Source organism: Filicampus tigris, chromosome 12, assembly GCF_054856515.1.
Source record: "Filicampus tigris isolate MCC_2025a chromosome 12, RoL_Ftig_1.0, whole genome shotgun sequence".
Classification (NCBI taxonomy): Eukaryota; Metazoa; Chordata; class Actinopteri; order Syngnathiformes; family Syngnathidae; genus Filicampus; species Filicampus tigris.
In genome coordinates this window covers 22,171,581-22,194,838 of record NC_141228.1, presented here as the reverse complement: position 1 = coordinate 22,194,838, position 23,258 = coordinate 22,171,581, and the positions used below count along the sequence as shown (strand labels likewise).

General features: G+C 45.5%; 3 protein-coding genes across 6 annotated transcripts in view; 2 read left to right on the top strand and 1 right to left on the bottom strand.

The window, feature by feature from the left end:
- Positions 1–23,258, bottom strand: part of LOC147139165 (cadherin-2-like) — a 108,146-nt gene that overhangs the window by 82,458 nt on the left and 2,430 nt on the right. Inside the window, exons 1-3 of one of the 4 annotated variants that reach the window (XM_086047390.1) lie at positions 23,079–23,169; positions 22,233–22,291; positions 17,392–17,468 (exon numbers count right to left, since the gene is read on the bottom strand). The gene's annotated coding sequence lies outside the window, so the exon portion shown is untranslated. Of the gene's footprint in view, positions 1–17,391; positions 17,472–22,232; positions 22,292–23,078; positions 23,170–23,258 lie in introns of those variants that run through there. The other 3 variants (XM_086047391.1, XM_086047392.1, XM_086047393.1) reach the window with 3 other exon arrangements.
- Positions 314–13,639, top strand: dsg2.1 (desmoglein 2, tandem duplicate 1). Its single transcript, XM_086047808.1, has 14 exons — positions 314–384; positions 4,768–4,890; positions 5,015–5,173; positions 5,833–5,974; positions 6,057–6,217; positions 6,963–7,097; positions 7,188–7,373; positions 8,150–8,625; positions 8,823–8,965; positions 9,607–9,828; positions 9,914–10,156; positions 10,555–10,685; positions 10,756–11,001; positions 11,228–13,639. Exons 1-14 carry the CDS (start codon positions 337–339, stop codon positions 12,359–12,361), a joined length of 3,549 nt encoding a protein of 1,182 aa, XP_085903934.1. The 5' UTR covers positions 314–336; the 3' UTR covers positions 12,362–13,639.
- On the top strand, positions 16,808–21,740 carry LOC147139166 (divergent protein kinase domain 1A-like). Its single transcript, XM_086047396.1, has 5 exons — positions 16,808–17,014; positions 19,511–19,645; positions 19,729–19,836; positions 19,947–20,126; positions 20,605–21,740. Exons 1-5 carry the CDS (start codon positions 16,937–16,939, stop codon positions 21,406–21,408), a joined length of 1,305 nt encoding a protein of 434 aa, XP_085903522.1. The 5' UTR covers positions 16,808–16,936; the 3' UTR covers positions 21,409–21,740.

Genomic DNA, 23,258 nt, shown 5'->3' with positions numbered 1-23,258 from the left:
AACTACGCTTTGCGTATCGTAATCGTAGTGCAGCGAGGACGGCAACAAAATGGGAGAAGCCGAGGTTGTGATCACGTCGAAGGCATGTTCTCGAGTTCAAGAGTGAACGGCGACGTCTCGACAGGACCGACGTGTTCTCACTCTGCTGCGAGGCCAAATATTTCGAGCAGCTTTCTCATAAGCGCACACTAACCTGTCACTGCCTGCTAGGTGTGTGTGAGGGTGTGCGCGCGTGTGCGCGGTGAGAAGAAATGACTCCTCCCCTTGATAAATAAGCCTCCTCCAGGGCCGGGCCGTGTCACATTATCAGGAAGCGACGCGGGCCTCGTTTCATGGATGCGGGCAGCAGTCATGATTATTACGTTTGTGTCGCTGTTGCTGGCTGTAAGTACCCACTTTGACAACTTTTGACATTTTTACAGTTGTTCACCGTCGCAGGAAAGGGGTGTGGAATTTTGGAATGTCAACCTGGACCTCCCGGGCATGTGTTACATATTCATACCTTATGTAGAATGTAGATCATCGTAAATGTGGAAAGTTATTTGGGTGTGTTTACTTGACACTTGAATGAGGTTGATTCCTAATTGTCTTGGCGATGCAGGTTGAACGACCATCATCATCACTTGTCTGTGGTTACAATGTAGTAGGCCAAAGTTGTTTTAAAAAAAAACAAAAAAAACAGAGGAGATTAGATCTTGGTGAAAATGGTGTAAAATGTTGGTTGAATGTTCGTAAGATGGCGTAAAATGATTGAAAATGAGTGAAATGCCGGTAAAATTGTCGTCTGAACCGTGTAAAATGTTGGTGTCGAATGCAAGTTCAATGAATTGACTAAAATTCAAATAAAATGATCAGAATAGATCAAAATGGTGTAAAATGTTGGTCAAAATGGAGTAAATAGTGCAAAATGTTGGTTGAAATGGAGTAAAATGGCAGAAAAATGTTAACACTTTGGTAATAATGTGGACGAATGGCGGAACAACGTAGGTAGAGTGCTGCATCAAATGTATGAAATGGTGTCAAATCTAAAGTCAAAGTAAAGTGTTGGCGAAGATATAAATACATCAAATAGTGTCAAATGTTTGATTTTCAAAACATTTCATCGACTCTATGAGCTTTTAAAGACTGCGTTCAAAGGAAGACGTTCACACAAAAGCTCGGGATCTTTCCAAAATGTAAATTCCACAGAAATCTTACCATGTAACATTTCCCAAGTTGTCTGGCTAATAATGCGCTCAACTCTCCGCATTCGTTTTCCAAGGTTGTCTGTACTTGCAGCAAAGCAAAATATGAGCGTTTGGCTCCGCTCGTAAAAAGCATGACCCGAGAAAACATATTTGCGTAGGTCGTTTAGATAAGCTCATCATGTTGCAGAGTCTAACTCGTTATCAAGTGCACAATGTTGGACGTTGAACGACAACACTGTCGATATCGGATATCGTATTGAAGCTGGATTGAATCGGAGGCTAACGTATCGATATTGGATGATAACGTATTGATATCAGCTGATAAGCGGGCCACGTATCGCCGTGTTTTGGCCATCTCAAACTTAGCTGCAGGAATGCTGCAAAACATGGAGCATATCGTCGCTGTCCCGTGAAAAACACTGATGTCCAATTTTGGAAATTTTTTTAATTTTCACGTTAATGCGACATTCACGTAAAAATAAGAACATTGAAAAAAATGGACGTGTTTTCACAGGACAGCGACGATATGCAAAATTCCTAGTCAGGTTTTCGAAGCATGCCAGTATATGTACTTATATACGAAAAAAATGTTACTTTGAAATGTTGTTAGGGCCTATCGGACTAATTTAATGCCAGGATAACATTCGGGAAGGATGAGGACGTTTTTTTACGTACGGTCCCGGTATTGCTAGCAGGAGTTATCAAAAGGTTCCGGGTGGCCACAAAAGGCAACAATGATTTTATCCTCCTTGTCCTCCTCAAGTACTCCGGGACATTGTGTGACGCAGGACACTCTCGACGCCGATTGGCTGTAGCGATGCCGCGGCACGCAAATCTGTGGGTCAAGTTTTCCAACTCAAGCTAATTGGCGAAGGAGCAAATTTTCGCATGTTTGCCCAACTCGCATTGCGTCAAATGCGTCTTTTGTGTCACCCAGCATGTATCTTAGGTTTAGTGTTTGGGTCGCTCGGAATGGCTAGTTTAGGGGTTTAGGGTTAGGTTAAGGTTAGCGGTGAGGTTCAGGATTAGAGTAGGGTTAATGTAAGGTTTAGATCCTCTAAATTAGGCCTGCACGATATTGGAAGAACATGCGATAAGTGATATGGGTGTTGAATATTGCAATGGCGATATTATTGCGATATTTCACATGTACCTAAAGAAACACTGCGATATTTAACATGTACCTAAAGAAATGTCATCTTTGCTATCTAATGAAAGAAAGACATTTTTCATGTGTAAATATAAGCAGGATCAATGTATTCTTTAACCATATGAATTTATCACACGTCTTTGCTGTGCGCATATTGCACGTGCCATTATCGTGATGACGGTATTTTTTTGTTTTTTTATACAGTGTGCAGCCCTATGCTGAATAATTTAAGGTTAGGATATTATTGCATTAAGTTAGGGTTGGCATTTGGGCCTCTTGAAATAGGTTAGCGGTAGGGTTAAAGACGTTCGGGTTACTTTATATTTAGGGTAGGGCCTTTCAGGGTAGTTTAGCGTTAGGGCTACAATTTGAACTTTGATGTTGCTAGCTAATGCTAACCTGTCTCTTGAGTTGCTACGTGGGCGAAGACGTAGCAGCAGCAATTCCCTCGGGGAAAATTTCTTCTGTACATTCTTTGCAAACTGCCTGTGTCGACTTGATGATTTTGGCAGCCGAAGGATACGTTGCCACGCCCGCTTGTGTGAGTCTGTGTCACCGTTGCTCACCTGCGCGCGAGCGCCGGCGCGGGGTTCAGTCTGCGGGCGTGGCAGGTAGACAGGCAGACAGGCAGGTTGGCAGCTTGTCGGGTAGCTGGGGCGTGTCGGCCGCGCCTCGCTGGGTTCACGTGTGTCTGGTAGCACGCGTGAGGAGCGATGTACTCTAGGATTAGGGTTGGATCTTAGGGTGCTAGGTTAGGTTGTCTGGGTGTTGTGATGGGAGTGTCGGGGATACAGTTTTAGGATGTTAGAGTTGGGTCTAGGGGGATGTGTTATACTTGGGGTGACTCTTGGCGTGCTAGAGTTTGGGGTGTGGAGGTGTCAGGATTATCGGCCATGACGATGTTTGGATGTTCAGGTTTTGTGATGTAAGGACGTCCGGGTTAGGGTGAGAGGGCCTTAGGATGTTAGGCAATTCAAATTGTATGGTAGGGTGTTAGGACTGGGGTGTTCAGATTTTAGGATTTTAGGCTAAGGAACATTATGAACATCCCATTGCTGAGTGAACGCAACCCAGTTCAATGTAACATTTTTTTTACAGGGAAATATGAACATTATGAACATTAGGGCGTAATTCATGCGAGCAATATTGCGGGCATGACATTTTATTACTGTATTATTTATTACTCATGATGGTTGTTTTCCGACTGCGGACTTCATTTTGCTGACTGTTGACAAGAGCAGGGTGTGCACTGAGAGTCCGACTGACTTATTGTCACCTCACCACCGCCTCAACTTTCCGTTGCACGCCCGACAGGTTTGTCCGCATTAAGCCGCCGACTAGCGCCTGAGGACATCGGTCCGAGCCTCAGGCTCACGCAACAGTGGGAAGAAGAGTAACGCGTTCACTATCAAAACCTCAAGCACCTTGCAAGAAATAGTCAGCAGCATTATATGAAGCAACTGTGCAGGCTTGCATAAATTTATGTGCTTGTGAATGTGAGCAGCGAGGATAGTCAACGGCTGTACTTGCATCCATAAGTCCTATCATGTTCATGTCTGCGGTTGTGAATACAAGAAAACTGCAGGAAGAATAGTCAGTGGTGTTATCTGAGGCAACAACATTGGCATCAATCAATCTTTTACATAGACTCTATAAAGGACCCATAAATACTAAACTCGGGGTGGGCAATGAATTTTGCAAAGGAGCCACATGAAAAACTGGGACGCTTGCTGAGGACCAAGCCAATATGCTAATCTCAATTTTCAATGAATTGCTGCTACATGTTTGGATATGTTATGTTATATTTAGGAAATACTGATTTTCATCAGTTATAAGCAGTCATAAATATGACATTTTTCTACCCTTTAAAGATTATACAAATATAGTGCAGTGAGTGGGAATGTATAACGACACAACTTACACTACACCCAATCTGTACAGTTTGTGAAACTGTAGATTTGCATGCAGCTCTATCACGATAAACCTTCACGGCCCTCTTACCTCCACTGTGCAGGAAATAAGAATATTGCTCGCATTAGGACCACTGTTGTCATTTCTGCGAGTATCTTTTTAAGGAAAATAATTGCTAGAGGGCTCGGAAAAGTCGCTAAATATCGTGAAAACGTCGCCAAGTCTAGCTCGCTACACACGTGTATACATAAGAAGCACAACTCTCGACAGTAAAGCACTGTATATTTTATGTTTTTACTTTGACCTCATGGTCGACGCGAGGACTGGTCAGAGAACGCGGGCGGGCCAGATGTGGCCCCCGGGCCGCATTTTGCCTAAGCCTTTACAATGCCATACATAATTTCGGGTTGTGAATGTAAACAAAAGGCAGCAAGAATGTCCAGCAGTGTTATATGAGGAGACTGCACATGCATTCGTAAATGCTTTAAATAAATGTCACAATGTGAATTGTTTTCCCAGCTCCAGACGGTTGCCCCGGTGGAGGGCGATAAAGTCTTATCCAGACAAAAAAGACACTGGGTCCCACCGCCAAAAGTTCTCACGGAAAATACGGACTACTCCAATGAACTCTATGTGGCTAAAGTGAGTACAGTACTGCACGCTACAGGACAGAACAGTACCGGGAATTGAAGACTTGTTTGGCGCCACCGTGTGGTCAAATTGAGCACAAGGAAAGGTGTGTCTTAATCAACAATGTACGTTTCAGATCCACTCGGACTTTGATAACGGCCAGGGGAACCTGGCGTACTCCCTGGAGGGCGTGGGTGCCAACCAGTACCCCTTCCACCTGTTCGTGGTGGACCCCAAAACCGGCTACATCAAGCTCACCAAAAAGCTCGACAGGGAGGAGTACAGCATGTACAATGTGAGTTGACGAGGACCAATCATGGGTCCTCCGACGAAGGGCCAATCAGTGTCCTTGTTTGACAGGGTGAGGAGGTGCCATCAAATATCAACAACTATATCAAAATCAGGCTTGAAACACTCATTTGAAACCTTAACCCTATTTTGGGATGCTAGACCAGATTTGAAACCCTCACCCAAGTTTGAAGCACTAGAACATTTGAAATCCTAGACCAGCCTTGAAACCCTACTTGGAAAACCATGACCAGGACCGAAACTCTATTTTCAAGCCTTTGCCCTGGTTTGAAACCCTAATTTGCCATCACTAATTTCACAAAGCTGGAAATCCCAATTTGCAAGCCGTACCCTTGATAGAAATCCTAAAACAGGTTTGATTGTTTGACTTGGTTGAAAATCCTAACACTGGCTTGAAGCTCTAACCCTCGTTTAGAACCCGACCCAAGGCCCTAAACCATAACCCAGGCTTGAAACCCTACTGCAGTTTTAAAGCCCTATACCCTATACCTAAGCCCTTAACCCTAATTTGAAACCACAATCCTTATTTGGAACCCTAATTTGAAACCAGGTTTGAAACCTAAACTTGAAACCGGTAACCGAGATTGAAAGCCTTATAGCATGGTCCAGCCCGAAGTGTGAACTGACCGGTCACCGTGCTTGCAGCTGTCAGGCGTGGCGACCTACATGGACGGTCGTCAGGCGGAGAAAAACATCGACATCCGCTTCAGGGTGGGGGACCAGAACGACAACTCTCCCGTCTTCGACGTCATCCCGGCCGGCTCGATCAACGAGCGCAGTGGCGTGGGTAAGCGGACGGACAGGTCGCCTCGGCGGGGTTGTGCTCCGCCGCCGCCTATGTCTGATTGGTCGCCCTCGTCTTGTTGCAGGGACCTACGTCATGAAAATCAGGGCCACAGACGCCGACGAGCCGGGAAATCCCAACTCTCAGATCGCCTACAGCCTGGTGGCTCAGGATCCGCCTGACGACATGTTCTACATGGAGAATGACGGCACCATTTACGTCAAACGCATCAACTTGGACAGAGAGGTACGGCGTGGACAAGCCTTGAAATCCCAGCCCTTGAAACTCTCAGCCAGATGAGAAACACAAACGTTGCCTTGAAACACTCATTTGAAACCTTGTCAAAACCTCAGTCCTTCACTTCAAACACTAACACAAACTTAAAAGCCTAATTTGAAACCCTACCCTCTTTTAAAACCAGTAGCCAGGCTTAAAATCCTAACCATAGCTTAAAATGCAAATTTGAACCCCTTGCCTTTGAAACTTTCTCACCCAGGTTTGAGTTAAAACCTTAATTTGATGCCCTTAACCTTATTTGAAACCCTAACCGTGGCTTTAAACCTTAATTTTCAACCCCAACCCAGGTTTGAAATCCTACTTTGGAACCCTTACTAACTGTTGTTTGAACCACTCAACCAGACTTTTATACCCTACCTTTGGCTTGAAATGCTCATTTGAAACCTTGCCCAAACCTCAAACCTTAACTTGAAACACTAATGCAGTTTTAAAAACCTAATTTGAAACTGTAGCCTAGTTTGGAAGCCCCAACCAGGCTTGAAACCCTAACCCTATTTTTAAATGCAAATTTGAAACCCTAACCCTTGAAACCTATCCCATCCAGGCTCGAGACCCTCATGTGATGCCCTAACAATCTTGTTTGAAACCCTAGCCACGGATTTAAACCTAAATTTGTAACCTTACCGCAGGCTTCAAACCCCTACTTTAAACTTATGCCCTTGGGTTTTTGCGCCGCCACCATTTGTCCTTTCAGAAAACGGAGCAGTACACGCTTACGGTGAAGGGTCAGGACCTGAACGGCGCGCCGGGCGGCAACAGCGCCACCAGCACCGCAGTCGTTAAACTACTCGACGTCAACGACAACCAGCCCACCCTGGAAAAGAGCGTGGTATGTCACGTCCAATTGCAATGCCTTAATTTTAGTGAGGCTAGTACACAGTCATAGCCTTTATCATGTTCCGTTGTGCTCCCCCGGCAGTATGAGGGCAGCATCGAGGAGAACACGCAAGGCGTGGAGGTGATGCGGATCAAAGCGCAAGACCTGGACCTGCACGGGACGGACAACTGGAAAAGTGTCTTCAAGATCGTCAAAGGCAACGAGGCCGGGTACTTCAGCATGATCACCGACTCAACCACCAACGAGGGCGTCCTTATGCTCGATAAGGTACAAAATGCCAAGTAAGATTTTGAGACAGGAAACGTTATGTCAGCTGGGAACATTCCGGAAGGTTACGCGAGTCCCGGTTGTGTCAAACGTGAGACATGAACCCCCTGCCGATAATTAGCTGGAACTGTGAGAGCAGCATCCATCGGTTGGAAACCCAGACTGGAAACTATCATTCGAAACATCACCTTGAAAACTTAAACCGGGCCTAAAACCTTCATTTGGAACCTTAATCAAATCTGAAAGCCATCCTTTGAAATCATAACCAATGTTTGAAACGATCTAATTTGAAATCCTTACCCTTGTCTAGATTTGAATCTACAAATGGTTTGAAACACTTATTTGAAATTTAAACCCAGGCTTGAAACTGTAAAACACTAACCCTGGTTTGAAACCCTATTTTGAAACCCAACCCTGGCTTGAAAATCAAATTGTAAACCTTGTTTGAAACACTAACCAAATTCTTAAAACTTCCTGTGAAACCCGAACCCAAAACTTGAACTCTTTTTTCCTATTTAACAAGGCCTCAATGGAGCTACTCCCTTGACTTGGAAATATTTCCTTGGCCACAAGATGACGCCAAAGCCGTGGTTTTATAATAGACACAACTTTGGCTTTAGCACAAAAGCAGCAAAAATGGAGGATAGGGTCCCGAAAGAAATCTGGAAATCGGCACATTTGAAAATTCCCAGCCGTGAATAGGCGGGGATTCACTGTTCAAGTAAATAGGGTCTTCAACTTGACCACTGTACATGAAAGCATGTGTCCTTTAACAGGCTGTGGATTATGAAGACGTGAAGAACCTGGACCTGGGAATCGCCGTGCTGAACATGGTTCCACCTTTTGATCCATCCGACCCATCCACAGCTAACATTGATTTTGGTGGAGCAGGAGGCGGAGGAGGTGGAGGAGGGGGTGGGGGAGGTGGAGGAGGCGGAGGAGGTGGAGGAGGCGGAGGTGGAGGCGGAGGGGGAGGCGGAGCAGGAGGGGGAGGCGGAAGTACCAGCTGGTTACAAGGTTTCAGCAGCGGCATGACGACTTCAACTGGCGGAGTCACGTGGAAAGGCAACACATACAAAACCTATCCCATCAAAATCAATGTCAAGAACCAGCGTGAGGGTCCGCGTTTTGATCCCAAAGTCAAAGTGATCACCATGTCGGAGGGAGGCAGCTCCACTTTCAACATGAACAACATCATCACTCGCTACGCCGCGCTAGATGGCGACACAGGGAAACCGGCCGAGAATGTCAGGTGAGTGGCTACACCAGTACATTTTGTGGCACAATGTGCTAGTACACCGAAAGCAAGCAGCTCTAAATTCGGTCTAAACTAACTCAACTCTAAACTCTAAAGTCTTTCATGCGACGATGAACCGTAATGTAGTGGAGGAACACTGTAAAAAATACCCGCGGACCTGAAACAGGCTAAGTATGTGCATTGTGTTTCAGGTACGTCAAAGGTTCGGATCCTGACAATTGGCTCACCATTGATCCAAAGACCGCCGATATCAGACTGAACAAGATGCCTGACAGAGAGTCCACTTTGTTAGTGAATGGCACGTACTATGCCAAAGTACTCTGCATTTCTGAAGGTACATGACAACAATCTGCTCCTGACCCTTGTGTCAGTTCACGCCAGCATTTTTTGTCCGAAAAGGAAACTTTTAAAAGACAGTTCGGATACCTGCAAACGGCAAATGTATTTGAAAATGTAGCTCTTTTATTGCTCTGAGGACAAAGGAGTCTCTTGTCCTCTTTTTTATATGAACGCCAAATCTCAGTTCGAAGAGAAGGACCACAAAGCAGTGGTGAAGGGGATGTCCTAACCCAGACCAGTATGGCTTTGGTCTTTATGAGGATCTGCTTTTCAAAAAATAGTCATCCGAAGATTCTGTGAGACACCCCAGTGCTGCCCTGCCAGTCTTTGTGAAGACAGCCTCAGAGTTTGCATCAAATCTTAGCCTTCTGACATGTATTGTTCTCAAATATTTATATTCCCCAGGAAATTGGATGTGGTCCCCTTTAATAGAAGTCGGTAAGAATAGGCAAGATTAGGCAAATTCTTCCTGAAATGAGCCATCTCACCATTTAACAATCATCAAACACAGGTCCCTGCTGAAATCTGTCATTGTGGAGTAATTTGACAACCAAGGTCTCATCTCACTTGTTACTATTATGTTAATCCTTAGCAGAAAAAGACACTGATTCTTGCTGGTCTCTTCTCCACAAACAGATGCACCATCGGGCACCGCCACTGGGACTGTGGCTATCCAGGTGGAAGACTTCAACGACCACTGCCCCACCCTGACCAGTACCCTTGAGACTCTGTGCATTCCCGATGATGCAGTCATTGTCACCGCCGTCGACGAAGATGACTTCCCCAACGGAGCTCCTTTCACCTTTGAAATCATACCAGAGGGAACTGAGGGAAATTGGCAGGTGGAGCATCTCAATGGTGAGGAGACAACGTCCGGTGTGTTCTGAATCTCAGTCGACATTAATCTTCAAGCTAATTCTCATGAATGAATTTGTGTGGGCAGATACTGCAGCCATCCTGAGAGCCCAAAATCCAATATGGCCTCGTCCCCACGAGGTGGAATTATTGGTGAAGGATGAGCAGGGGGTGGCGTGCCCGGAACCGCAGAAAGTGATAGTCCAGGTGTGCACCTGCGAGGATGGAGTGGTTTGCGGAAAGCGAGGCGGAAGTGGTCAGCCCGACAAGAAATCTGAGTTAGGACCCGCAGGCATCGGACTGCTGCTACTGGGCCTGCTGCTGCTACTGCGTAAGTTAAACATGGTGGAATGGAATGCTCTTTATTGTCTTGGTTTGGTTGAGAGCAGAGTCCACTGTTTTTGTCTAAATTAATATACTCAACTCACGTTATCTCCACTACTGCCTTACACTACTGTAGACATTTCTGCGCACGAGTAGAATTACTAGTGAGACAACGACATGTTACCAGTGAGACAAGTATTACTGATGTACTTAACGGGTATATTCGACCATGGCAGCAAACAGTCGTTCAACTTGTCCGCTAAATTACTTCTGAGTACAAAGGGCATACTAGTACATGGACAATACAGCACACGAGTAGGATATTGAAGAAATACTCAAATGTCTTGCCATAACACCCAGCTGGTTTGATAGTCTGGCTAATCAAAACCATTTTTGTTCCCGCAGTCATCCCGTTACTGCTGCTCTTCTGCCAATGCGGTGGAGCTGCAGGCCTCCCAGGAAACTTTACCGATCTGCCCTTTGACACCAAATCAAACCTCATTAATTACCGCACCGAGGGCCAAGGAGAAAACACGGTGTGTACTAAAAAATGTTGCGATCTTTACTTATGGAAGAAACGTACTGACAATGTTTGAACTGTCACAGGAGGTGCCGATCATGAACATGCCGACGCAAATGGATGCTGTGGACCTCCAAAAACAGGATGCACAATTTTACATGGATGGGAGGAACATGCATGGCTTTCAGGAGGATTTCTCCAGTATCAAAAGAGATACTACTATGGGAATGAGAAACCAGCAAAGGCTTTACTCTCAGTTCCAAAGAGAGTCAGGGGCAGCTTATGATGAGATCGGTCTGCCGCAACACATCCTTGCACAGTACTACGCTCAGGTGTGGACTTGTCCCTTTATATGTCAATCAGAGGTGTCAAAAGTATCACACTGCGTACTTAAGCAGAAATAAAGGAGATAGTTGTGTAGAAAAAGACTCTGGTAAACATTGATGTACTGATTTAACTTGTTCAAAAAATACACGCTGAAATAGTACATCAGCAAAGTATTTGTCCTCCATTACTTCCCACCACTGATCAAAACATGTCTTTGTCCTCCCTCAACAGAAGATGGGCAGCAGGGGAGAGGACCTTGCAGTCAAGGATGCACTCTTGGTGTACGACAATGAGGGCCAAGGCTCCTTGGCCGGCTCAGTGGGCTGCTGTAGCCTCCTGGAGAATGACAACGACCTGCAGTTCCTCGACAACCTTGGACCCAAGTTCAAGACCCTGGCAGAGGTGTGTGGTGGCAAAAAGATCCAAACAGATGTCACGCCACTGCCCCCAAAAGTCGTGATCGAACCAAGGCCGGAACCCCCCAAGCTGCAACCAATTGTCCCAAGAGTAGACCAGACCGTGACTCAGGTGCTGAAGGAAAACACAACTAAGCGGAACCAAGGGAGGACCACAGTGATCGAAACGGTGGAAAATCCAGGTCAGATGTTCCTGCTCCAGCAGCAGCAGCCAGTCTACTACACGGCTGCTGCCCCTGTGCTGCAGCCCATGCAGTACATGGTCCAGCCACAAGTCCAGAACACCATGGTGCTGGCTGAGGCACCGGCTACCAACCTCCAGGGCATGATGCTGGCAGCTCCGCAAGGCATGCTGATGCAAGGACAAACGGTGGTTCAGGGGCAGGCCCAGGCCCCTGGCATGGTGCTGGTTACAGGTACCCCTGGATCACCTACACAAGGCATGGTTGTACAAGGACAGACCGTGGTATCCGGCGGAAAAGCCCAGGGTCCTGGCCTGATGCTGGTAACTGGTAAACCGGGGTCAACAACTCAAGGCATGGTAGTCAAAGGAAAGAAGATTGTGTCAGGGAAACAAGCCCAGGGGCCTGGCATGATGCTGGTAACTGGCACACAGGCGGGAACCTTACCAAGTGTGACAATTCAAGGAAAATCCACATTATCCAGGGGACAAGCCCCACTGAGTGGTGCTGACAACCTGTTCAATGCCGGGAGCCTCTCAAGCTCCCACACCGTACTAGAGGGCAAGGTCCCTGTGGGGAAAGTGGTGAGGACGAGCCAAACCTCCATCCAACAAGGCGGCGTCCAATTGCCAGATTTTGGCTTGCCCCAGATGAGCAACATCTCTGGAGCTCAGAGCACCACGATGACATCATCCAGCACCGGCGTGAGCAGAGTCCCGACATACCGCAAGGTGGTACTACAGGAAGAGAAGCTCACTGAACTGTGACATGGGGAAAATCACACTTGAAAGCAACTTTTGTCAAGGCGGTTCCTCAAGTATTTTGTCCCGGTGCCGGTTTTATTGGTGGTGGATGTTCTGCAGCAGCCTTGCCTCGGCGCGAAGCTACAGGCGGCTGCACGTTCATGCTATACAGCTCCTACCCGTCATACATGCGATGCTCTTTCTCGAGCAACCTCAGAAGAATGTGGAGACCCTACCAGACACTTCATGGAGATCCCGTGTCGGTTTGCATAGGAACGGAAACCACAAAGTTCAGAGTTCCTGTATATTCTTCTGGGATTTCCCCTAAAAGTGAGCAAAGTGCTCAGAAATCTCTTTGTTGAATAGGCTGGCTGGGCCTCCATGTTTCTGCGAGGAACCAACAAAAACGACTCTTTGCTAGCTCTCATAACCAACCTAATCAACTGGCAAATATTTGGTTTTCCTGACTTTTTTTTTTTCTTACAAAAAAAACAACTTTCTTTTTGTGAACTTTCTGGACTAAAGTGTTGCAACACCTGAACATTACATCGGCAGAAAGACTGCTGCATTGCTGGGGAGATTTCCTTCACTTGTTGTGTCCGACCTGAGACATATTCCAAGTTTTGTTTTAATTAAACAGTTCCCAGATGTCTTAACAACAGATATGCCACATGCTTTTGCCAACATACCCCAAGGATCCAAGGATCAAGTATTACAGTACACATTTCACCTTCTTGCTTTGTTTTGAGTGGGTGGCACTGACTCAGTCAGCTGAGCCATCCAGTATGAATCTTATTTTCTCTGGCAGAAATACTGCCAAACACAATTGCGACCCTCACTATGTTGACAACTTTACCGAGTAGTCAAGTATGTGTCATTTAGAAAACAGTAATCAGCATCCAGGGAAACTCAATGCAGTGCCTTTCACACAGCAGCTTGAAAAATGCAAGAATTTCACAACTAAGGCCTATATAACTCAAACCTCTGATGGGGTGATTAAATGGTTGATTGATTGATGAGCAGGCATTTCCCAGACTTTGGTCCATGTAGGGTATTTGACATTAAGGACGTTGTATTTCTGTAGATGCTAAATATCCTGCTAACTGGTGAGCAAACTTGGTTTTAAGGACGTGCTGTATATATGGATGCTAATGGATGTGCATTGCACCAGGGCGGGTTCATTGTATGTTTTTCATATGCCAGGATAAGGTTTGGATTGCCTTTTTTTTTTAACAGCGGTTCTTCTTTTTGATTGATTTGAAGATGTTTTCTAGAGCAAAATAAAAAGATGAGGCGGCGGAATTCTAACGAGTCCGTGGTTCTTTCAACTCGTTGAACATGGACAACTCGTTCAACTTGTCTATGATGGGTTTAATTACAGTACACCACTTTGAAGAGTTAGTCCATGAAGTCCTTTTCACACTGCACTTGGTTTTCATGGTTGTTCACCAGGGGGAGGGGTCGATGTCCCGGAGCAAGTCTGCCCATATTGGTAAGTGGTTGCTCGGCAGCCAACCAGGAAGTAGCCTGGAGGCCTCCTGGTTTGGAGGTGTGGAAGATTGTGTGTCATTTCCCTTGTGTCCCAAAGCTCCGCATACTGGGACATCATTACTTCCTCCATTTATTTCAAGCCTTTTACTGTTCAAGTCCGCCAAAATAATTTGTTGTTAGGATTCTGACATCACTCCGCCAATCCCTCTCCCATTGGATGTACCGTCTGACATCAAAGTATCGCCGTTCCTGAATTGAACATTTTTCAATTTGAGGTGTGGCACCGCCACCATGAAAAGCGGGGTTCTGACATTGCACCGTTGCAGTGTAAAAAGGCATTCAGTTCCTAAGGTTAGTTTGTGAACACACATGGACAACCCTGTCGCTGAAAAGCTGCATTCCGCCAAGGCGCTTTAGAATGGGCAGTTAAAACAGAAATCAAATAATCAAAAATACATTTCAAAGAAAATTCCAAGATTTAAAAAAAAAAACTCAATAGAAACAATAAGATAACACTATCGAATCGAATCTGATTGAATAAATGCTTTTTAAATTAAAAAAAAAAAACAAAACAAAAAAAAAACGTAAAGAAGAAAATAATTAAAAGACATATTCAAGAGATAACATTTTAAAAAGTAATGGAATAAATACAAAAAGAAAATTATTTTACATTATTTAGGGGGTGCCAAAGGGTCTCGCCCAGGGTGCCATTCAAGCTAGCTGTGTTTGTGACCTGAGAGATCTGTTGTTCATTTGAAAGAATTTAACTTCAAAATATGACGAGCTGACACACCTTGATGAGGAGTGGATGAGCTGAGGTACACGCCGAAAATGTGCAATAGAGAGAGACCAAATAAAAACCTTGTTGTTTTTTGTTTTTTTTTTAAATAGTTGAAGCCGTAAAATACTCCTCCCACACGCTTTGAACACATTTAAACATTGTGAATGTATTTCAAGGCAAAAAACCCAACAAAAAATGTTTAACAGAAAAAATTGTCATAGAGTCAGACCATATAAAAAACATTTTTAACGACAAAAGTTGTCCTCTGTTTTAAAGCCTCTACAACTGGCTGCTGAGTGACGACATTATGGCGGCTGGATGACTGACAAATTTCTGCTTCCTGTTTTTGTGTGCAGGTGTGAGCAATGCTACATTGTGCTATACTTTTTCAGCCATTTGTGAAAAAAATACTTTGAATATGGATCTTCTGTTGCTAGTCCATCTGGAGTAGTAAAATCCACACTGTTAGCTTCTCATGTTAGCCACTAGCTTACTAGACGCCAAATAGGACTCTTTTATTATTTTTAACATATTAAACTGGTTGACTGCTACTTCGACTTTAATTGTATGGTTGGGAAACTCATGAAATTTTACTTGAACCGTTGGCCTTTAAAGTTAATAATAAAGATGTTATGATGGTGATTCACTGTCCTTATCATTTTCTTTTTTTAATGTTTTTAATGTTTATATTTTAACATTTTATTTTGCCTTGCTGCTCTTTATAAAAACAGACATTGCGGATTAAATTGATTCATGGTACATGACTTAGGTTACGCGAGCTGTAAAAATGTGGCTCATTTTTCCATGTCTACATCCGGTGCAGATTTCTCACCAAGGAGGGCGCTATAGTAACACCAATGGGTCAGTCTGTTGAGTCATCGGGATTTGGACCATCTTATTTAGCTACTGGAAGCAAATCTCAGCATAATCAATCAATAATCAGTATAAACAACGTTGTGTTTCACTGCAGTCTGCACACAGTGCAGATTACTGCGTATATTTTTAATTGCTTGTCAATAGATGATGTACCTAAATGAAGTGTTGTTGTTGTTGTGTTGTTGTTTTGTTCATCCTCCCACTCTGAAGCTAATCTGCAGCTAATCAGCATCCTGATGACATAATGGCAGGAAATAAGCATGTTTGTGCTTCCACTTTGGCTTTTTGCACTCCCACACAGCAGCTTTGTACCTTCTCGCTGCTTAGAATATTTGGTCTCTTTTTAATCAAATCTGATTCAATACCATTTTATTGTTGTGATAAAAGTAAAGCTATTTTCGCTGACAATCTCTGTTGAGCAGTGGGTGGCAACAGTGTAGCCAATCAGATCTGTGGATGGAATCTAGGTCAGCAGGTGTGAGCAACCTGTCACAAAAATATTTGATGCTACGCCACACACCCAAAATCTAATGCTACATTGTGGTTAGCTCAAAATGCTAACCACTACTCATGTGAGGAACCTGTAAAGTTCAACACGCACATCTCTGTCTGCTCCAAGACTACTGTACAGTGGAGCCCTTAAGTTGGCACTCGTACCTCAAGTCATCTTTCAACAATGAAATGAATGAAAATGTCTTTTAATCTGTTCCAGCCTCTCCCCTGAAAACACCTGCTATGCTAACGCTACGCTACTGACGTCAAGTACCTTAATACATGGTGCTAGCAATGAAGCGAGCCACTGTACGTGCTTTCAACGTTATAGGGCGCGTTTGGGAAATTTACTAGACACCCGCGCCTCTGAGAGTGGGTGCGTTCTGAGAGGCAGATTGCACTTCCCTCCAATTCCTTTCCGAACGTGTCCCCAGTTGGAGCATCCAGTGCGCGCACTGCCACTCTGTTTTTTGTTGCACTCTGAATAAGCCAACAACAAATTTGAGCAAAGCTTTGACTTTCCAACCGGTCAGGGTGAACCAGTGCGTGCTCAGAGCGTATTTCTGAACGCGCCCATGGAAGAGATTGGGATTCTGTTTGCATCCCAGGGCATTGCCATGACTGCTGAGATAACCGTTTTTTGTCTTTCATTTCTAATAATAAAACCTTTTGGGAGTTTTCTTGTGTTGTTCTGATATCATTTTTAATGAGTAGACTGTTTGGACTAGAAATGAAAATGTGATGGGGAGGGAGGGTGTGTTGTGTGCGTGTGTGTGTGTGCGTGTGTGCGCGTGCGTGTAGTGGGCGGGAGGGGGAGCATCACGACAGATGCGAGCCTCGCTTGAAAGCAGCCTCTCCGCACACCACCTCCGCGTCCTCCTCCGGGAGGTGGTGTGCGTCACGTCACGTGTGGGCCGGTGGGGCTTGACGCCAGCTCGGTGCCAGTTTGCTGCTCGGCCATGGCGAGAGCTCAGCTGCCGTGGAGATTCTTCTTCTTCTTCATCTTCTTCTTCTTCCGGAAGCCCCTCCACACGCAGGTTAGTCAAGCCGCTGCGTGTGCCGCACACATACGTCTCCGAAGGGGTTGGCTCATCGCCGTTGCTACGGCGACCGCTTCCGCGATGAAGCAAGGGTCCATCCCTCCCGTCAGGCGGCGAGGCGTGAACTGACTTTTATGGACTTCAAGTACGTAGGCTCGGATAGACTCAGCCCGGCTCACAGACGCATACTGAATTGTGTAGACGTACATAATATGCAAGTCCACATAACTGAATATGCACTCAAAGTATATATGTGGATTGAAGGAAAACTCGTTAAGTCACACAGACTTGCATGGACTCATAGATTTACTGTACAGATTCATGTACTGTACATTGACAGTTTTCCATGGACTCACGTGGACCATTTACAGTACCTGATGAGCTGCAGTACTTGACGAGGGTGACCTGAGGTGAAGAGGTCCCTGGTGGTCTTAAGCGCGGAAGAGGAACTCTGCTGGGAAACACCGAAAACTTAGATAAGAGATCAGAGATGGATAAGGAAGTTGTGATTTACGCTACAGAGACCGTTTGTGGCTTGCGAGGCACTGATATTACAGCCAGATAAATACATTTATGAGCCGCTCAAAGTGACATATTTGAATCAGGAGACAGAAATTCAAAAATGGTACAACAGTGTAGTAATGGTTTTAGTTAGTTTTATTTTATTTTTTTTAAAAGCATTTTTGTTTTTATTATTTGTAAAGAAAAATATTTTTTTCAACTTCCGTTTTATTTCTTTTTTGTTTCTTTTCGTTAACTATGACAACCTTGGTTGTAGTATGGTAGTGTTACCAATAGGAGGTGCTGTTGCAAAATCAAATCAAATCAAAATCAATAAAATGGGAAAAGATTATCATGTAGTTATTTCATGTGCAGGGTAGGCACTGCCATACCTGCCAAGATGCCACAAGATAGCGGCAAAGCGCCACTTTTGTCTATATGAAACGCCTCAAATATTGTTTGGCAAAGCAATACTTTTGCGCACTCAAAATTTTGGCTCAAGTAAAGAATTCTCTGCGACCGATTTGAAAGACTTTGATATTTGCGCTATTATTTGCACGTGTCGCGCGAATGGCATCATTTCACGGAAGCGCCTCCTCCATGTTTCCATCGGGAGCCCGTTAAGCTCTGAGCTTTATCGCCATCCATAATGTATGAACAGTGAACATTCAAGTCAAACGTGCTGCTCTTCATCACCTCCAACTGCACAGCAGCAGTACGTTTCAAATGGACACGTCATTAGGGATGCCACTCACACAGACGCAGGGTGATCCATATTACTTCAACAATACACAGTAACAGTAAAAATGATCAAAATATAAGAAATTGTCACATACACGCTATTCAAACAGAGTCACTATCCATAAGGGCAGCAGCCTCTTCTAATTAATGGCCGGCCGGCCAGTCGCGATCGATACGTGATCGTCCGTCCAGGTTGTGGCGGTGGCGCGAAGGCCGCTGTAAGCAAATTGAAGGCCGCGAGAATTGATTGCGGCCTTGTGGCTACGCAAGGAAAAACAAGCTGGGATGCGGCAGGTTAATGTAGCCTGCGCGGTTGGCACTTTAAGCCAGAGCTAGGAGGGTTATAAAAGCGGATCGGGCTTTCAAGCCTCGGTTGGTGTTTGAAATCAGAATTGGGGTTAAAAATGAGGGTTTCAAGCATGGGTTGGGCTTTCGAATTAGGGTTAGGGATTACAATTACATTTAGTGCATCAATTGATTCGGGTTTCAAAGCAGAGTTTTGAGCCTTGATGTGGATTTCAAACCAGGGTCAATGTTTCAAATTAAGGTTTCAAGTCAGCGTAATGGCTACAAATGAGCGTTTTAAGACTTGATCAGGATTTCAAACAAGGGTAAGGGTTTCAAGCCGCAGTTAGGGTTGCAAGTTAAGATCTCAAATCAGAGTGAGGGTTTCAAGTCAGGGATAGGATTTCAAAAGAGAGTTGACGCCCTTGACAAGGGTTTCAAAGTAGGGTTTGAAGCCTCAATTTGGGTTTCAAACAAGGACAAGGCTTTCAAGTCAAAGTTAGGGTGTCAAGCTCCAAGTTAGGAGTAGGGCTTCAGTTGAGTTTTAAGTCTCGTTTAGGGTTTCAAGACAGAGGGAGGCTTTAGACTCTAAAAATTGGGGTTTCAAGTCAGGGAGAGGGCTTCAAATGAGAGTTTCTGGGCTTATTTAGAGTTGAAAGTAGAGTTTCAAGCCTTGGTTAGGCTTTCCAAGTAGGATTTGAAATAAGTGGCTAGGGTTTCAAACGCTGCTTTCAAGCCGGCGTTAAGGTTACAAGTCAGAATTTGGGTTTCAAGCCTTGGTGAGAGTCTCAACCAAAGGTAAGAGTTTCAAGGCTTTTTGAGTTAGTAGAAGATGACAGAAGGGAGCGTCCAAAGGAAAAAGCGCTTCCATGAAACTACAGGGAGATGGTTTCCTCTTGGATTCGCGATGAACCCTTTTCCTGAAGCCGACCTCAAGCACTCTCGGCGGTGTCGTCCCTCCCGTAGGCGCGCTTGTCGTCAGCCCACCTGAAGTGTTTGTTCGCGTGCTGGCTGGCGGTGTTGGTGGGCAGCTGGGTGATCTACGCCGAGTACTCGTCCTACTCGGAGCTGTGCCGAGGACGCCAGTGCACCGCAGCTCTGGTGAGCCGACGGACAAGAAAACATTCCCGCGGATTTTGGCGGCCACGCGGCCACCTTTGTCTGATGCTGATGTTGTGTTGAAGTGCGCCAAATACAGAAAAGGCCTGTTGGACGGCTCAGCCTGCAGCAGCTTGTGTGAAAAGAAGACGTTGGAGCTCAACAAGTGTCTCAGCACACATGCCACCAAGCAGGTACGGTTACTCGTCTTAATCTGACCGCCATCCGAGACCCTCGTGGCGAGCTAATCCAGCAATTCTTAAACGTTTATTTTGTCATTTTCTCTTCCGAATGTGGTTTGCAGGTGTACTCGGGCATGTGGGGCGACCTGGAAGGCGTGGTCAGGTGTCAGATGGACGACGCCCCCGCTTACGACGTAGGGAGCCAGATGGAGGCCAGGAAGGAGGCCGCCGCCCTCTTCGACACCCCACCAAAGGGAACGTCGGTGGAAAAGTTCAGGGAGATGATCCTCGACCACCTCAAGGTAGGCAGCGGGACCGTGAAACCAGTGATTCCCAAACCACGTACCCTGGCACCGTCATTGAGAAATGAAAAGGTGTATCACAGGAAATTCTCCACCTTCACTTCATTGGTGCAAAAATGATATCATGGGCAAAACAATTAAATGCTTCTCCAGATGGCAGAAGGTACAATAAACCCGGGCACGTGAACTCAGAGACCACAGCTGCCCAAGTCTGGTCTTTGAGAGCCCCCGTTCAGCCTGTCTCCCTCTTCTAACACACCTGATTCAAGTTTGGGTGGCAGAAGCTATTGTCCAATTCAGCAAAGTGGGGACACGGCAGAACGAACCTTGGAGTTCCAGGAAACAAGGAACTTTCTTCATCAAAGCGGACTTGGTATTAGCGGGGTAAAAAGGGCTTCTGATACTCTCCCGGCAGCCGGCGTCTTTTATACGGGGTCACAGTATGCGTCTGACACAGTTGCGGGTGTGTTCCTCACAGGCCAAAGTGGACGAGGAGCAGGCCAACCTCGGCGAGCTGACCGTCCGCGCCCTGGCGGCGGCCGACGCCAACAGGGACGGTCACATTTCCCTAGCAGAGGCTCGGTCTTCATGGGCGCTGCTGCAGCTCAACGATTTCCTGCTGGCGTTGGCGCTGCAGGAACGCGGACACATGCCAAAGATTCTCGGCTTCTGCGGTGACCTCTACATGACGGAGAAGGTACCCAACGCCCCGCTCTACGGTGTCAGGGCACCAGCATGGGTGCCGGCCTGGGTGCGCCGCGCCACCGACCACTGGTTCACCCCCGCCTGGCCCCACAGAGCCAAGATCTCGATTGGGCTACTGGAGCTGGTAGAGGATCTGTTTCACGGGTCCTTTGGCAGCTTCCTCATGTGCGACCTGAGCGCCGCCCACTTCGGGTACACCGGCCGTCACGATTTTAGGGTGACCAACGCCCAGAACATCGTCCCCGAGGCCACCTTCCAGGAAGCCATCCGGCAGCAGAGGTGCGACAAGGACACAGACTGCGTTTACGGCGTGGACTGCCTCACTTCCTGCGATCTCACAAAGCGGCGCTGCACCCCCGAGGTGGCCAAGCCCAACCTGGCTAAGGCCTGCCGGGTTTTGGAGGACTACGTCCTGCAGGGGGCGCCCTCGGACATCCGCGAGGAACTGGAGAAGCAGCTGTACGCCTGCATGGCGCTGCGGGGATGGGAAGAGCAGGCCGAGATCCAACACTCGCTGGTTCTCAACAACCTCAAGATGTTGTTATGGAAGAAGATCTCACACAACAAAGACTCCTAACCAAAAGATATTGGAGTCCTCAGGTGGAGGATTGTAGGCTGAATTTTGGATTTTGGCAGGCTTTACGGGTGTCTTACTTTATCCTACGCAGATTCCTAGCCAAAACATTTTCTTGTCAATTGATCTCGATCTAGATGCAGATGCCTTTTTTATATGGACCCATAACTATTTCAGGTCATCTTATTTTAACCAAACATGTTGTGATTTTATTTACAGTCCTTAGTCTTGATTTAATTGAGGCAGTTTTGGGGGGATTACGGTATTCTCCGTTTAACTACTTTTGCTTTGTAGGCTTTAGGGTAGTCTTGTTTCAATTAAAGTAACTTTTCGGAGATTGATTTATTCTTATTATTGTTCTCTTTTTGGAGGGATTGACAGGATTCTTTTGAACTAGTGCTACTTGGTAGGGATTGGGGGGTTTTAAGAAGAATTCGTTTAACCTGTACAATTTTGGGGGGGGTTAAAGAGCTCTTATTTCAGCTGTAGATCTTTTGGGGGGATTTATTCTTGTCTCATTTTTAATTATTGACTCTTGTGGGATTCGCCAATTGGATCAAATTTTTTTTCATCCTTGGTTGAATATCAAATTGTAGCCTGATTTACGCCATATAAATGTGGGATCAATGGGAATTTCCATCAATTCATTTGAACTAAATTCCACCATTCTCCTGAACCCGAAGGAAGCTGGCTTTCGTCTGGCCGACACGGTCTTTCCTCTGAGCTAGAGACAGCTTGGCCCGGTTCCACAATTAACACCAGAACGATGCCATTAGCATCAGCATCGTAACAACAGAAACTTCCAAGTAAAAGGTGCGTGCACTCACCTCTTCTTCTTGACCTCTGTGGGAGTTTTCGTTTCAGTGACTAGGTTCATTTCCTCAAACTGAAAACAGGAAAAGAGTCCATTTTAGGTTTGTCCTCAAATTTCACCCAAAATAGGAATATCATAAACCTTTTGTGAGTACAGGACTTCACATACACAGCTTTTCTGACACTGTACGTTTAACACATGTAACAGACCTTGCTGATGATTTACAGCATTTACTTTTCATTTGAGCATGAAACTAATCAATAAGTTACACTATTTATACATTTATAAGTACAATGCATGCATCTAAATCTGGTTTTCTGGATTCTGTGTGAAAGGCACAGTTTAACTCCTCCAAGCAGAGTCTAAGTGAAAGGTACTGACGTGCAAAAGGTGTTGGAGTCAACCTGCAACAATTGGACAGCTTCCGAGGTAGTATCAGAAAACCCATTTTACAGTGGCCCATTTTTTTTTATGGGTCTGATGGAAAAACAATGTGACTTGGCTAAAGGTTGGGAAACTTTTGAGTGATGTGTGTTACAATTACAGCTTCACACATTGAGCTAGATGCGTGAAAATCAGGGTACAATTAAGGCGGCGCAAATGACATTGTTAACTGGGTCCTGAATGACACAATCTATTAAGCACATTCGGTCAACGTTTTGCAAATCTGGACGTTAACTCTTAATACCACCACTGTCGTGGTGCAATTATAGAAACCATCAATACTATAGCCTATGCATATATTTTTTAAAAAGGCAATGTAACGGCACGTGACTGAGTAGTTCCCGATCAATATCTAGCTAATAAGTAACATAACAAATATTGTACATCAAACATTTCAGTGAAATACATCACTCACCAGAGATTCTTAAATTAAAATTAAGGTGCACTAATTGCTACAGGCGTGCTAAGATAGTCGAACTTGCCTGATCTGACCAACCAATCAGAGGACAGACATGTGCTGACGTTATTGTAGTTGGCCCTTTAAGGCGAATTTAACATTGAAATTGAAATGCGATTGGTTAAAGAAACTCTTTTG

What these genes read in the sequence shown, in the direction of transcription:
- dsg2.1 (XM_086047808.1), top strand. Translation starts at nt 337, where the DNA reads ATGCGGGCAGCAGTCATGATTATTACGTTTGTGTCGCTGTTGCTGGCT. An exon ending in AGGAGTACAGCATGTACAAT is followed by an intron (nt 5,174 to 5,832) that starts GTGAGTTGACGA and finishes CCGTGCTTGCAG; the next exon opens with CTGTCAGGCGTGGCGACCTA. An exon ending in CCACCCTGGAAAAGAGCGTG is followed by an intron (nt 7,098 to 7,187) that starts GTATGTCACGTC and finishes CTCCCCCGGCAG; the next exon opens with TATGAGGGCAGCATCGAGGA.
- LOC147139166 (XM_086047396.1), top strand. Translation starts at nt 16,937, where the DNA reads ATGGCGAGAGCTCAGCTGCCGTGGAGATTCTTCTTCTTCTTCATCTTC. An exon ending in GGAAGCCCCTCCACACGCAG is followed by an intron (nt 17,015 to 19,510) that starts GTTAGTCAAGCC and finishes TCCCTCCCGTAG; the next exon opens with GCGCGCTTGTCGTCAGCCCA. An exon ending in GCACACATGCCACCAAGCAG is followed by an intron (nt 19,837 to 19,946) that starts GTACGGTTACTC and finishes TGTGGTTTGCAG; the next exon opens with GTGTACTCGGGCATGTGGGG.